General features: G+C 37.5%; 1 protein-coding gene across 1 annotated transcript in view; it reads right to left on the bottom strand.

Moving 5' to 3' along the window:
* RGS22 (regulator of G protein signaling 22) overlaps positions 1-13,530 on the bottom strand; it is a gene marked incomplete at both ends in the record, with an annotated part of 112,547 nt that overhangs the window by 71,289 nt on the left and 27,728 nt on the right. Inside the window, 3 exons of the mRNA XM_080801634.1 lie at positions 2,119-2,248; positions 5,568-5,736; positions 6,495-6,580. Coding sequence (XP_080657760.1) covers positions 2,119-2,248; positions 5,568-5,736; positions 6,495-6,580 — 385 coding nt within the window. The remainder of the gene's footprint in view (positions 1-2,118; positions 2,249-5,567; positions 5,737-6,494; positions 6,581-13,530) is intronic.

Raw genomic sequence — 13,530 nt, 5'->3', positions numbered from 1 at the left:
GGAACAGAGCCAGAATGGTAAGTGGTTTGGGGACAGGCCGTGACTGTGTACATGAGAGAGAGTTCTGAAGCCACATTTGATACCGTAGAGAAAAAAACTGCCAGCAGGACTGGCCATGTCTTCCTTGGACACGGAAGTGAATACTGGTGGCAGATGAACAAAATACTTGACATCCCTAATACAGAAGATCTTCAAGAAGACATTATGCACTTTTAAAATGTCATGTTTGAGGCTGACACAGAATGTCAATATGTAAAGGCCAAATCTATTAAACAATTAGAATGTGTACATTAAACAATTGTATGTATTCTAATATGTCATGCTAGAAGGTAAAATAAAATTAGACAATCAATGAACAGATCAGAACGAGAGTCTGAAATATCAGTAATTTTCAAAATTCACTATTTTATCAGAAAGCTTCAATTACTATCATACTTACAACTTACCATCAAAATTACAAAATGGCATAAGGTACTTATGAAGGCTTACAAATACAAATGGACTGTTTTATACTCTTTCTAAAAACAGAGTCTTTAGCTCCTGTTTTCTCCTTCATTAGAAATTGTGAAATATGAGATGTCAGTGCTTTATTTCACGTGGCAAATCTACCACTTGAAATGCCAGACAGCAGGAAAACTGTTGTCATTTGTGTTCCACTTCAATGGCCATTTTCTCAGTAATAGGTTTCAAATCCCAATGAGCTGGAAGGGTTTTATTACAATTTGTATTGAAAATGAAGATACTAAGTCCCCCCAGTATTAAGAGACTAGACTTTTGCAAACTGATGCTGGGTATACACTCGACCCTACAGAAGCGGAGGGACAGAGCAAGGCTAGCGTTTCTGTTCACCAGGCTCCTGCTACCCTCTCTATTCCTGTTCACCATCTTCACTCTTTGCTCTCCATTTTTCTCCTTTACTCTTTGGGGGAAACAGCAAGAAACCTATACATTCAGCTATTTGCAACTAAGAAGAGTATTTTCCTCTTTACCCAGATTTAGGTTCAGCTCTAAAGAACCCAGATTTATTGTCTTCAGAGGTTATTACACTTTTCAAAAGAATCACTAAGAACTTAGTGAATGGCTAAGTTCCTTTCCTGAATGACATTGCTAGATTTTTTTCCTCTAGCAATGTCATGGTGATGATACCCATTTCTGCAAGTTTCCTTCTGTATCTACGAAAAGTTGGTATCGTCCACAAAAGTTCGCCACAGTAGAAATGTACCTGTTTTTCAAGGAGAAAAACAAGTCTGAACTTAGAAGGAAAACTCAAGTTGCATGAACGACTACATACTTTCAAGAAGAGAGAAAGGTTCCACCCACGTAAATTCAAATAGTTAATAATAAGAATCTGTAAACTGTCACAGGAAGTAAAGACAAGACAAACATTTACTAACTGCCAAGGAGGGATGGGGCACTAGGCCAGGCCATTTCCAGACATGTAGAGTATATTATTATTCTCATCTTACAGATGAGAAAAGCAAGGCTTCTTGAATAACTTCAAAAAGTCACACGGTTAATAAGCATTAACCCATCTAAACCCATTCTCTTGGGGCGCCTGGGTGGCTCAGTGGGTTAAGCCTCTGCCTTTGGCTCAGATCATGATCTCAGGGTTCTGGGACCGAGCCCCACACTGGGGTCTCTGCTCAGCAGGGATCCTGCTTCCCCCTCTCTCTCTGCCTGCCTCTCTGCCTACTTGTGATCTCTCTCTGTGACAAATAAATAAATAAAATCTTTAAACCCATTCTCTTTTTCCCATGTCAAGCTGCCTCTCAAAAAACAGTAGAAGGTCGCCTAGGTGGCTCAGTCAGTTAAGTGTTGGTCTTTTGATTTCAGCTCAGGTCATGATCTCAGGGTTGTGAGGTGGAGCCCCACGTTGGGCTCTGCGTTCAGGGGAAGTCAGACGGAGAGTCTCTCTCTCCCTCGGCCCCTCCCCCAGCTCAATTTCTCTTTCTCTCTAAAACAAATAAATCTTTAAAGATAAAAACAGTAGAAAGTGAAGCAGGTAGGGGGTAGGAATGGAGATTATTCCCCCCCCACCACATGTTACACTGAGAGAGTAGAACAATAAACAAAGATTTAAAAAGGGGTTCTGAAATCATTCTTGTCCTTTCTGCTTACCAGAAACAGATGAAACAACCGGTGTTTCAAGTTTGCTGTGGACTACATAAGTTGGTAATGAAAACGTGGATGCTGTTTGCAGACTCTGTTTTGCTAAGACAAACCAATCTTTTGTTTGCGTATAGGAGGCCTAGGAAGAAAGGAGCACCTTTGTTTAACATTGAGATTAGCAGTGTTCTCCCAATCGCAGACCTCGACTCGTCCTTAGAACGTTAAATTTGCATAGTACAACATGAAAGGGAAAATGATGCCATGAAAGGAGAGAATGCCGTACTGAAAAAATTCATTACCTGAGAATAATGGGAAGGAAATTTCAACTCAGATTATCTGGATATTAGATGACCGAAGATAAAAAGGAGCCCAGTATTCACTAAAGCCTTCTCCACTCTTCTGCCAGAGGCCTGCAGCCCTCCTTCCTGGCTGCATTATAGGGTCATGCCATCCCACGCTGTCTTGGCAGTCACCTGACTCCTCAGTTCTTGGCTATATCTTTTGCCAGCTACTCCCACATTTATAACTTCCCAATTATTTCCTACCCCTAATTCTGTCTGATCTGGTTCTGCGTTTTTTACCACGCCTCCCTAATATCACAGACTTACTCTTAGGAGTACTGAACCCCCCCCACCCCCGGCTCAACGACCCATGCCTTCGATTCTGTTTTCCCAGCTTTGCTTGGATTGTAAGCTTCCTGAAAACTGATTCCTGACTCCACCTGCCCCTGGATGTAGCCTTCAATTTTTCCTTCGCTTTGTGTACCCTCGAGCCAGCTGACCCAGTTCCCCAGCTGACCTTCAGCTTCCAGAATCCTAGTCCTGAGAAGCCCATTTCTCGGCTGTCCTAGGAAAATTCCTATGCCTGCCTCTCTCAGTAATGTCCTCACAATCTTTCTAAGATAACCCAGATTGTTCAACAGAAGCAGAGTGGGGGGCGTCCAGCATTACTCAGCATTACTCTCCTTTCTCCTTTCTCCAGATAGGTTGTCCCAGGTTGGCCCTTCGTATCAGGAATTCGCACAAGAGGCAGGCCTCAAAAGGAATAGGTATTGTTCTCTGACTGTGATACAGAATTAGCAGGGCAAGTCGGGCCACACAAGGAGACCAAAAAGCAAGAGAGAGAAATGAAATGTGTCACCCAGGTAGTCACTGCCCCTCTTAGAAGTAAGGTTTTCTACACAGATAAAAGCTTTGAAAGATTCTAATTTCCTTTTGTTCTCTCTTTTCCTTCCTTTAAAACTAAGTCATTTGGGTGCCTGGGTGGCTCAGGTGGTTAAGCGACTGCCATCGGCTCGGGTCATGACCCTGAAGTCCCAGGATCGAGTCCCGCATTGGACTCCCTCCTCAGCAGGGAGTCTGCTTCTCCCTCTGACCCTCCCCCATGCTGTGCTCTCTCTTTCTCTCTCACTCCCTCTCTCTCAAATATATAAATAAAATCTTTTAAAAAAATAAAACCAAGTCATTTATTATTAATATATGTTCATTCAACATATATTTATTGAGTGACTACTCTATTCCAAGCAGTATCCTAAGCACTGAGAAGGCCAAAATAATGAAGACCTGTCAGGGAATTGAGAGAGGCCAATATACAAAAGTCCGTGCTATTTCAACTTGGCAAAAAAGATTGCTGAGTAAAAATTAGGAGAGTAGTAGTAAGTAGTCAGTCAGACAACCACTTAATATGTTTAAGAGATGAGTCGATTGTTCATGTTTAGGTGGTATAATGAAGACTCAAAGAAATATTAACAGTTATCATCATAAAGATTAATCTTTGTCCATAGTCATGATTTAAATGATTTAAGGCTCAAAGAATTTTGAATCTTCCAAGTTCAAAAGCTATTAAGAAAATATCAGTGGGGCGACTGGGTGGCTCAGTTGGTTGAGCAATCAACTCTTGATTTCCTCTAGGGTCATGATCTCAGGGTCGTGAGATCAAGCCCCATGTCAGGCTCTAAGCTAGCATGGAGTCTGCTTGTCCCTCTCCCTCCTCCTCTGCCCCTACCCCTCATTCTAGCTCTAAAATAAATAAATAAAAATAAAATCTTTTTTAAAAAATATATTAGAGGGTGTCTGGTGGCTCAGTTGGTTAAGCAACTGCCTTTGGCTCAGGGCATGATCCTGGAGTTCCAGGATCAAGACCCACATCAGGGTCCCTGCTCAGTGGGGAGTCTGCTTCTCCCTCTGACCCTACCCTCTCTTGTGCTCTCTCTCTCTCTCTCATATAAGTAAATAAAACCTTTAAAAAAAAAAAAAAGGATATTAGGTAGTTAAAGTGTCAATCAAGTGGGAAGAATTGAGTTTTTTCATTACAGAAAATAGCAAAAGTAAACTAGTTTAAATTTTACTCTTACATTCAATTTAATTTACATGTAAAGAATCAGATCTTATTTCCCAAGATTGATTCTTCCTGTTGTATGTTTCTAACCTGTACTATCAGTACATTTTTTATGACATTCCTGACATTTCTGTAATACATAAGAAAAAAAATACTTAAAAATAAGTATAAAGAGAGAAGTAAAATATGCTTTTAGTACATTCCCAGCATGAACTCAGTGGAAATAACACAACTGGCCAAACTACAAAATTAAATAGGAACTACGCATGAAAATAAATGGTCAGGTAAGACAGGTTAAGTCTATCTGTTCCAACAGAGATGGTAAATGGTTTTCCTTTTGTATGACATCTTTGATCAATTGGAAGTGCTTGCCTAGAGGGCTGTGTTGAAAAGAATTTGGAGCCAAGTCCTAGCTCAGCAGGAAAATTGCCGTGATTGATTAGCAATGTCTGTCATGAATGGAAACTAGGAGAGCAGCAACACATGGGCCACATATTTGCAATTCCTGGTTTTGTACAGAGCTGTGTATAGGAAATGTGTTCCCAGAAAGAAGACCTGATAATTAGAGGCCAGAGATCAAACAACGGTTTTCACTACAATGTGACTCTCCAGAAAGGCATTTGATTCTAGGTTAGATCTCTTCCAATGCACCCATACCAACCCAGCATTTCTTCACGGAGGACAAATTTATCTGATAACAGTGAAAGGGTCATGCATTTTACTGCCGAGGAATTATCTTGACAATAGGGAGGAGAAGACCCAATTTATCATCATTTTGTACAAAAATTAGAGACTCCAAACAATGACAATTTTGGAATGAATAATGAAACCATGGATACAATTCAAGTTACCCTTCCTTGCTTCCTGGGTGACACTGAGCACATTCTTCAATCTTTCCTTTGTTCCTCTGTACACATGAAGATAATAATACCAATTACATTTCAAGTGAACAAGTGCAGAGCAAAGGCGTCAGCATAACTCCACAAAAAAGTTTTGCTAAACCTGCCTTAGAAGTACTTGAAATCACTTCCCCTGTTCAAGTGGTACAAATGCAATTCTTATCCCTAAAATGAGAAGTCTCCTTGAAGTGCCAAGTCATGAAGAAACACTCATACTTTTACCTCGCCAAGAGAAATGTAGAACTTTTTCATGATGATAACATTCTCTTCTTCAGCAACAGGTGGTGGTGGGCTGGCTGGTTTTTTCAGGACCCACGGGGAAAAATCTGCATTGAGCGTGAAGTTCATACCTGATCCACTCCATCTCACTTGTGAGACCAGTTTGGCTAATCTGCATTTTAGAAATCATACAAAACTTGAAATAAGTTTCAAAGATGGTAGAATTCAGGGGGAAAAAAAACCCTAAAATTTTATTTTGTTTTATTTTCAAGTCAATCTCCTCACTTTTTTGCACAATGGTTCTCTTAGGATCTGCTCAAATTAATGGCTTATTCACAGAACTACTAACTAATAATGACTCTCCTAATTTATTTTACTTGATTTTTAAAATGGGATTCCAAGTATAGGTCAAATTTCAGGAAAATTTCAGAATGTTTAGGTATTTACACATTATAAGTCAGGAACTATAAAAGAAAAACTTGATCTACTATGACATGCTTTTTCATGACATACTTATATTTGTTTTTTAACAGTCTGCACCATTATCACAAGTAGATAATTTTTATTTTTTTAATTTTTATTTTTTTATATTTCTTTTCAGTGTTCCAGAATTCATTGTTTATGCACCACACCATCCATGCAATACGTGCCCTCCTTAATACCCATAAGTAGATAATTTTTAAAACATAATGATCAAAGAAGCACAGCTGAAGTACATTTATTAAGAACTATTCCTGTGAGTTCTCTTTGGAAAAGTTAAGTGATTTTTACAAACGCTCTATCACTCACATACTATAGCAGGTGGGATACAAACTCCAGTGGGTTTAAAAGTATACGATTTTATTAAGAAAGTACAGAAAAATGATTTTAGGTGAGAAAAAAAAAAACCCAGGCAATTAAAAACTAGGTTTGTTGATGGGACTACAATACCTGTATTCAAAGTAACAATCACTTTCCAGGAACGCTGGAAGTCTTTCTTTTTTGATCCACTCAATACCTTCTTCACGACTGAGACACTATTAGAGGACACGTGAAAAAGAAAAAGAGTCAAAGAAAATCACCTTTCAGGACAGCCAAGGCCTAGTCACTAGAGTAGTATTACCTGGAGCCCTGCCTCGACCTTCTGTTTCACAAGAGAGAGAGCAAGGACCTTGGAATCACACATTTGTAGCCATTGCTTGCCTTTCTGCTACTTGCTTAATCTCTCAACAACCCTGCATCAACTATTAGCCCCATTTACAGATTAACAAACTGAATCCAGAGAAGTTAAGTAACCTATTGAAGGAAGAGATGTGAGGAAAAAAAGTCACTTTCCGTATTTGCACAGTTGCAAAATGGATTAAAAAAAAAATCACAAACAGAAAAAGAGCTAACCAGAACACTTGATAAGACCACTGCGGTCACGACAGGCCCCTGTCCCTCCAATTTTAGAAAATTTGGTTAACTGTTTAACATCCCCATGCACTATTTGGGAAGACCAAGGTTAGCAAGAAAGATAAGGCCCTGAGGGGCCTGGGTGGCTCAGTCAGTTAAGCTTCTGCCTTCAGCTCAGGTCACAATCTCAGGGTCCTGGGATGAAGACTACTGGGCTCCCTGGTCAGTGCAGAGCCTACTTCTTCCCTCTCCCTCTGCCTGCTGCTCCCTCTCTCTCTGTCAAGTAAATAAAATCAGGAAGGAAGGAAGGTTGTAAGGTAGGAAGGAAGCAGGGGAGGAAGGGAGGGAGGAAGGAAGTGTCTTTAAGGAATTTACAGATAATTCAATAAGTAATAGTAGTAGAGTGCAGGGCCCAAGTTCGGGCTTCTGTGGGAGAGCACCCGGGCACTAAAACAGCGAAGATTTTCCCAGAGAACAAAGGCGGGAAGCCAGCTGGAGAAGCAGGCAGGCATAATTACAATGCTCTTTCCAATGACATGAAGGCGTTCAGATTTTATTTAGAGGTTGTGAGGACCATACAAAGTCATGGAAGAGTTACTGAGTTGCAGCTCGCTCTCAAACTTTTACTCACTAATGATTCTCCGGAATCATTGGTTTTTTTTTCCAGAAATCTAAGGAATGTCAGTACTTTGAACACTAAACAAATGTTCCTGGATAAGTAAAACCACTGGTACAGCACACGTCCCAGTGAGGCAAGGGTGGAGGCGTTTATGTGACTTCCGTTGCTTATCTGCTGAGGCAACGGTTGTGCTGGGATATTAACCTCAGTCAGCACAGCCCACTGCTCACTGCATGAGGAGATGAAAGGCTCACAGAGCAGCGCTGCCAACATCTGACGAGCTGATGTTCTTGAGCGTGCACCTGTGCTCAACACTGCTCGCACGTGGCATGAAGTCCTTAAGCTCCCCACGGCTGGAAAACAATGCTTTCCTTCTGTTCAGTCCAAAACATCCATTTGGCCCTGACCAAAGACTCTCTTCTGGGTAATGAAAAAACAAGAAACTTTGGAAGCAGCCAGCACCTGAACAGTAGCGTCTTGTTGATGGCCTTATTGCTTATGAGTGAGATCTGAAGGACACGTGGATCTTGTAGTCAGAAAAACTCCAAAGAGGCCTCCACATACGCTACACACAGACAGCCACACACGACTCTTGGATTCTCATTAGCAATGCATTCAGTGCGTCCCAGAAAGACACCAGACCACATATTAAGACCGGTACACCCCCTTGAGGAATACTAAAAGGTTGTCAAGACTAGTCAGTCATAAAAAATAAATTTGCCTAATATTTACTTAATAAACAGTTCACTGATAACTCATCCCCTTTTGAATGTCTTTGTATCTATCTGACCCAAAAATGAAATGGAATGAAAAGTTTAAAAGGACTAAAATCAAAACTGATGAAAAGTCTTTAGTCTAACTGTCAAAATGTCCCTTCAAGGTATTTACAAATAACTAAAATATAAAGACCAAAAAAAAAAAAAAAACCCAGAACAATCTGGTCAAACATAAAATGGCAACCTAATAAATACCTATGAAAAGCACAGAAATAATTTACCTAAGGTAAAATTATTTACTCCTTAAAACTAAAAATAATAATAATAATAATACATACATACAGCAAAAATCCATTCTTTTTAGGAACAAGCTCTACACATTTTAACAAATACTAACAGTTGAATAACCATGACTAGAATCATAGAGAAGAGTTCCAACATCCTCCAAACTTCCTCCTGCCGCTTTGCATTCAATGACTCCCTCTAACCCCAGGCACTGGCAACCACCAACTGGTTCTCTGCAGTTGGGCCTTTTCCAAAGTGTCATATAATTGGAATCAATATAGGACATAGCTTCCTTCATTTAGCATGATGCATTTGAGATTGACCTATGTTCTTAGACGGATCACTAGTTCGTTCTTCTTCATTCCTCTTCAGCTGAGTGGCACGCCACTGTATGGATGAACCACGGTTTGTTCATTCACTCCCCACTTAAAGGAAATTTGGGTTTATTACAGCTTTGGGAGACTATAAATAAAGGAACAACAGACTTTCACATACAGGTTTTTGTGTGAACAGAACTGTTCATTTTTCTTTGGTAATATCCAGAAGTAGAGCAGATGTGTAGTATGGTATATGCTTAACTTAGAAAGCTAACTGCCAAACTGTTTTCCAAAATTGAATTCTCATCAACGATGTAAGAATTCCAAATGCTCTGCATGTTGACTGGCACTTGGTATTGTCAATGTGTGTTGCATAGTTTACTCATTCTAAAAGGTGTGTAGAAATAGTTCATTGAGATTTGTGGATATGTGTATACATACACATTTCCCTTTTTTATAACTTTGAGATATAATTCATATTCTATACAATTCATTCATTTAAAATATATAATCCAATGGTTTTAGTATATTCCCAAACCATCACCGTGATAAAATTTAATCACTTTCCAGAAAACCTCATATCCGTTAGCAGTCACTCTCCATTCCACATCAACTCGCCATCCCTGTCTCCCAATATTGACTGCATTTCTCTTATGATTAATGTTGAGGATCTTCTCATGTGCATTTTTGTCATCTGCACATCTTCTTTGGAGAAATGTCTATTCAGATCCTATGTCTATTTCTTAAAACTGAAGTATAATGAACATACAGTGTTATATTAGTTTCAGGTGTACTATATACTGATTCAACAATTCTGTACATTATTCAGTACTCATCCCACTAAGTGTACCCTTAATCTTCTTTATTTCACCCACCCTCCCATCCCTTCCCCTCTGGCAACCACCAGTTTGTTCTCTATAGTCGAGTCTGGTTGTCTCTTTTCGTTGTCTGTTTTATTTCTTAAATTCCACATATGAGTGAAACCATATAACAGTTGTCTTTCATTGACTGACTTATTTCACTTAGCATTATACCCTCTAGGTCCATTCATGTTGTTGCAAATGGTAAGATCTCAAAGATTTCATTCTTTTTCATGGGAATGATTCAGCCATATATAGCACATCTTTATCCATTCATCTATCAATGGACAGTTGGGTTGCTTCCGTATCTTAATATTATAAATAATGCTGCAATTTATTATTATAAGTAATTATATTATAAATAATGCTGCAATAAACGTAAGCATTCATGTATCTTTTTGAATTAGAGTTTCCATTTTCTTTGGGTAAATACCCAGTATGGCATTACTGGATCATATGGTAATTCTATTTTTTAATTTTTTGAGGCAACTCCATAATGTTTTCCACAGTGGCTGCACCAATTTGCATTCCCACCAACAGTGCATGAGGGCTCCATCTTCTGCACATCCTCACCAACACTTACTATTTCTTGTCTTTTTGATTCTAGCCATTCTGACAGGTGTGAGGTGATATCTCACTGTAATTTTGATTTGAATTTTGCTGATGGTTAGTGATGTTGAACATATTTTCAGGTGTCTGCTGGCTGTCTGTCTTCTTTGGAAAAATGTATTTTCAAGTTCTCTGCCCATTTTTTATTTTTTTTCAAGTTTTTATTTAAATTCCAGTTAGTTAATATGCAGTGTAGTATTAGTTTCAGGTGTAGAATTTAGTGATTCAGCCCTTCCATACAACACCCCATGCTCATCACAGGTGCACTCTTTAATTCCCATCACCTGTATCACCAATCCTCCCACCCTCTAGTAACCATCAGTTTGTTCTCTTTAGTTAAGAGTCTGTTTCTTGGTTTGCCTCTCTTTTCTCCCCTTATATTCATTTGTTTTGTTTCTTAAATTCCACATATGAGTGAAATCATATGGTATCTGTCTTTCTCTGATTGACTTATTTTGCTTAGTATAATACTCTCCAGTTCCATCTACATTGTTGCAAATGGCAAAATTTCATTGTTTTTGATGGCCAAATAATATTCTAATATATGAGTATTAGATAATATATTAGAATAATATATATACTAGATAATATATTAGAATAATATCTATATATACACACACACAAACTCCACATCTTTATCCATTCATCAGTCAATGGACATTTGGGCTCGTTCCATAATTTGGCTATTGTTGATAATGCTACTATAAACATCAGGATGCATGCATCCCTTCAAATTATTACTTTTGTATCCTTTGGGTAAATACCTAGTAGTGCAATTGCTGGATCATAAGGTAGTTGTTTTAACTTTTTAAGGAAACTCCATACTGTTTTCCAGAGTCCTCTGCCCATTTTTTAAATTGGATTGTTTATCTGGTGTCAAGCTCTTTATATATAGCCTGCATATTAACCCCTTACTGGATATACCACTTGCAAGTATCTTCTCCCATTTTTGTTCTGGTGATGGTTTTCCTTGTGTGCAGAAGCTTTTTATTTTGGTGTAATCCCAGTATTTTAATTTTGCTTTTGTTTCCCTTGTCTAAGGAGACATCCCTAAAAAAATGTTTCCATAGCTAATGTCAAAGAAATTACTGCCTATGTTTTCTTCAGATTTCAGATTTAGGTCTTTAATCCATTTTGAGTTTATCTTTGTGTTTGGTGTAAGAACAGGGTCCAGTTTCATTGTTTCTCATGATGTCGTCCAGCTTTCCCAGCACCATTTGTTGAAGACACTGTCATTTCTCCATTGTACATTCTTGCCTCCTTTGTTGTAGATTAACTACAGGGTCTTTGGTGGCTCTACACAAATTTCTGTATTATTTGTTCTAGTTCTATGAAAAGTATAGTTTGTATTCTGAGAGGGATTGCATTAAATCTGTAGACTGCTTTGGGTAACATAGACATTTTAACAAAATTGGTTCTTCCAATTCATGTGCATGAAGTATCTTCCCATTTGTATCTTCTTCAATTTCTTTCATCAGTGTTTTATACTTTTCAGAGTACGGATCTTTCACCTCCTTGCTTAGGTTTATTCCTAGGAATCTTATTATTTTAGTGCAACTGCAAATGGGATTGTTTTCTTAATTTCTCTTTCTGCCACTTCATTTTTAGTGTATAGAAAAGCAACAGATTTTTTGGGAACACTTATGTAGGATTTATTTTATATAAAAACTGAATCATATTACATGCTTTAATTTACAACTTGGTTTTTCCAGTGAACAATACAACATGAGCATCTATCTCATCAGGACAACAGACATGGCTCAAACACATTCTTTCTAATAGTCATATACTATTCCACAGTTCTTCGGTTGATAAACATATAATATGTTTATACTACTGACATCAGTGCTGCAGTCAGCTCCTATACATACACATTTATTTGTATGGGATAAAAATCCCAAGGTGGCTTTCCCAGGCATAAGTCATAGTACTTTTAATTTTAATCAATTGTGCCAGATTAATTCCCAAAGATTGTAGCAATTAATATTTTACTAACACTGGATGTTGTTATTTTTTTTTTAATTGTAGGCCCATTTCATGTGATGTGATGAGTACAGGGTATTATATGCAACTGAAGAATTATCAAACTCTACTTCTGAAACTAATGATGTACAATTTGTTAACTAATTGAATTTAAATTAAAAAAATTATAGGTCAATTTAATGTCTTAAAAATGGTTTCTGGCTCTACTTACATTTGCATATTTATGATCATTTGTGTTATTAAACATCTTTTTATTTGCTCATTTTCCATTTTAATTACTCTCTTACACATAGTTTGTTGAATTACTTCAATTATTTTACCAGACTACTTATCTTTTTCTTGAATAAGATTGGTAAGAAATTAAGTAAAATGCATTTCCTCATACTTGAAATTTTCTTTTTTTCTAAATCATTGCTTTATGTCATTTCCTAACATGTGAAATAATCTAATTTTGGTGCTCATGTTTTTTTTATTATTTTGAGGATTCTGGAGTCCTTGACTTTGTGATAGGATGGCTCAAATGTTAAGTTTACATACAAATTTTACCGGATTTTATTGTAATATTTCAGTTTTAAAAATCATTTATTTATTAGTATATAAATAAAAACAATTCAGCTTACTCTTGCAAATTGATAGTAATTATATTTATTGTGTTTAAGCTTTGTCTAGGAAGCCTAAAATAATTTTGAATTAGTAATAAAAGTATACTTTTTCTTTTCTTAGGATCTAATGGAGATGATTACAGTATTTCACCATATACAGTGTGTACTATTGATTTTGGGTAGGCTTTAACATGTTTAAGCAATTTATTTTTTAATGAGTTTTTATTTGGCATGAGCTTGCATGAAATGCAACAGATTTATGTATACTAATTTTGTATCTTACAACTTTACTGTATTTATTTATCAGTGCTAGTAGTTTTTTGGTAGAGTCTTTAAGGTTTTCTACATATAGTATCATGTCATCTGTAGTTAGTGTAAGTTTTATTTCTTCCTTACCAATCTGGATGCCTTTTATTTCTTTGTCTTGTCTGATTGCTATGGCTAGTACTTCCAGTGCTATGTTGAATAAGAGTGGTAAGAGTGGACATCTTTGTCTTATTCTTGATCTTAGAGGAAAAGCTCTCAATTTTTCCTGATTGAAGATAATGTTAGCTGTGGGTTTTTCACATGTGGCTTTTATTATGTTGAGGTATGTTTCCTC

Source organism: Martes martes, assembly GCF_963455335.1.
Source record: "Martes martes genome assembly, chromosome: 4".
In the NCBI taxonomy this organism is placed as follows: domain Eukaryota; kingdom Metazoa; phylum Chordata; class Mammalia; order Carnivora; family Mustelidae; genus Martes; species Martes martes.
The sequence above is the reverse complement of the archived record's forward strand: the minus strand, read 5'-3'. Positions and strand labels throughout refer to the sequence as shown.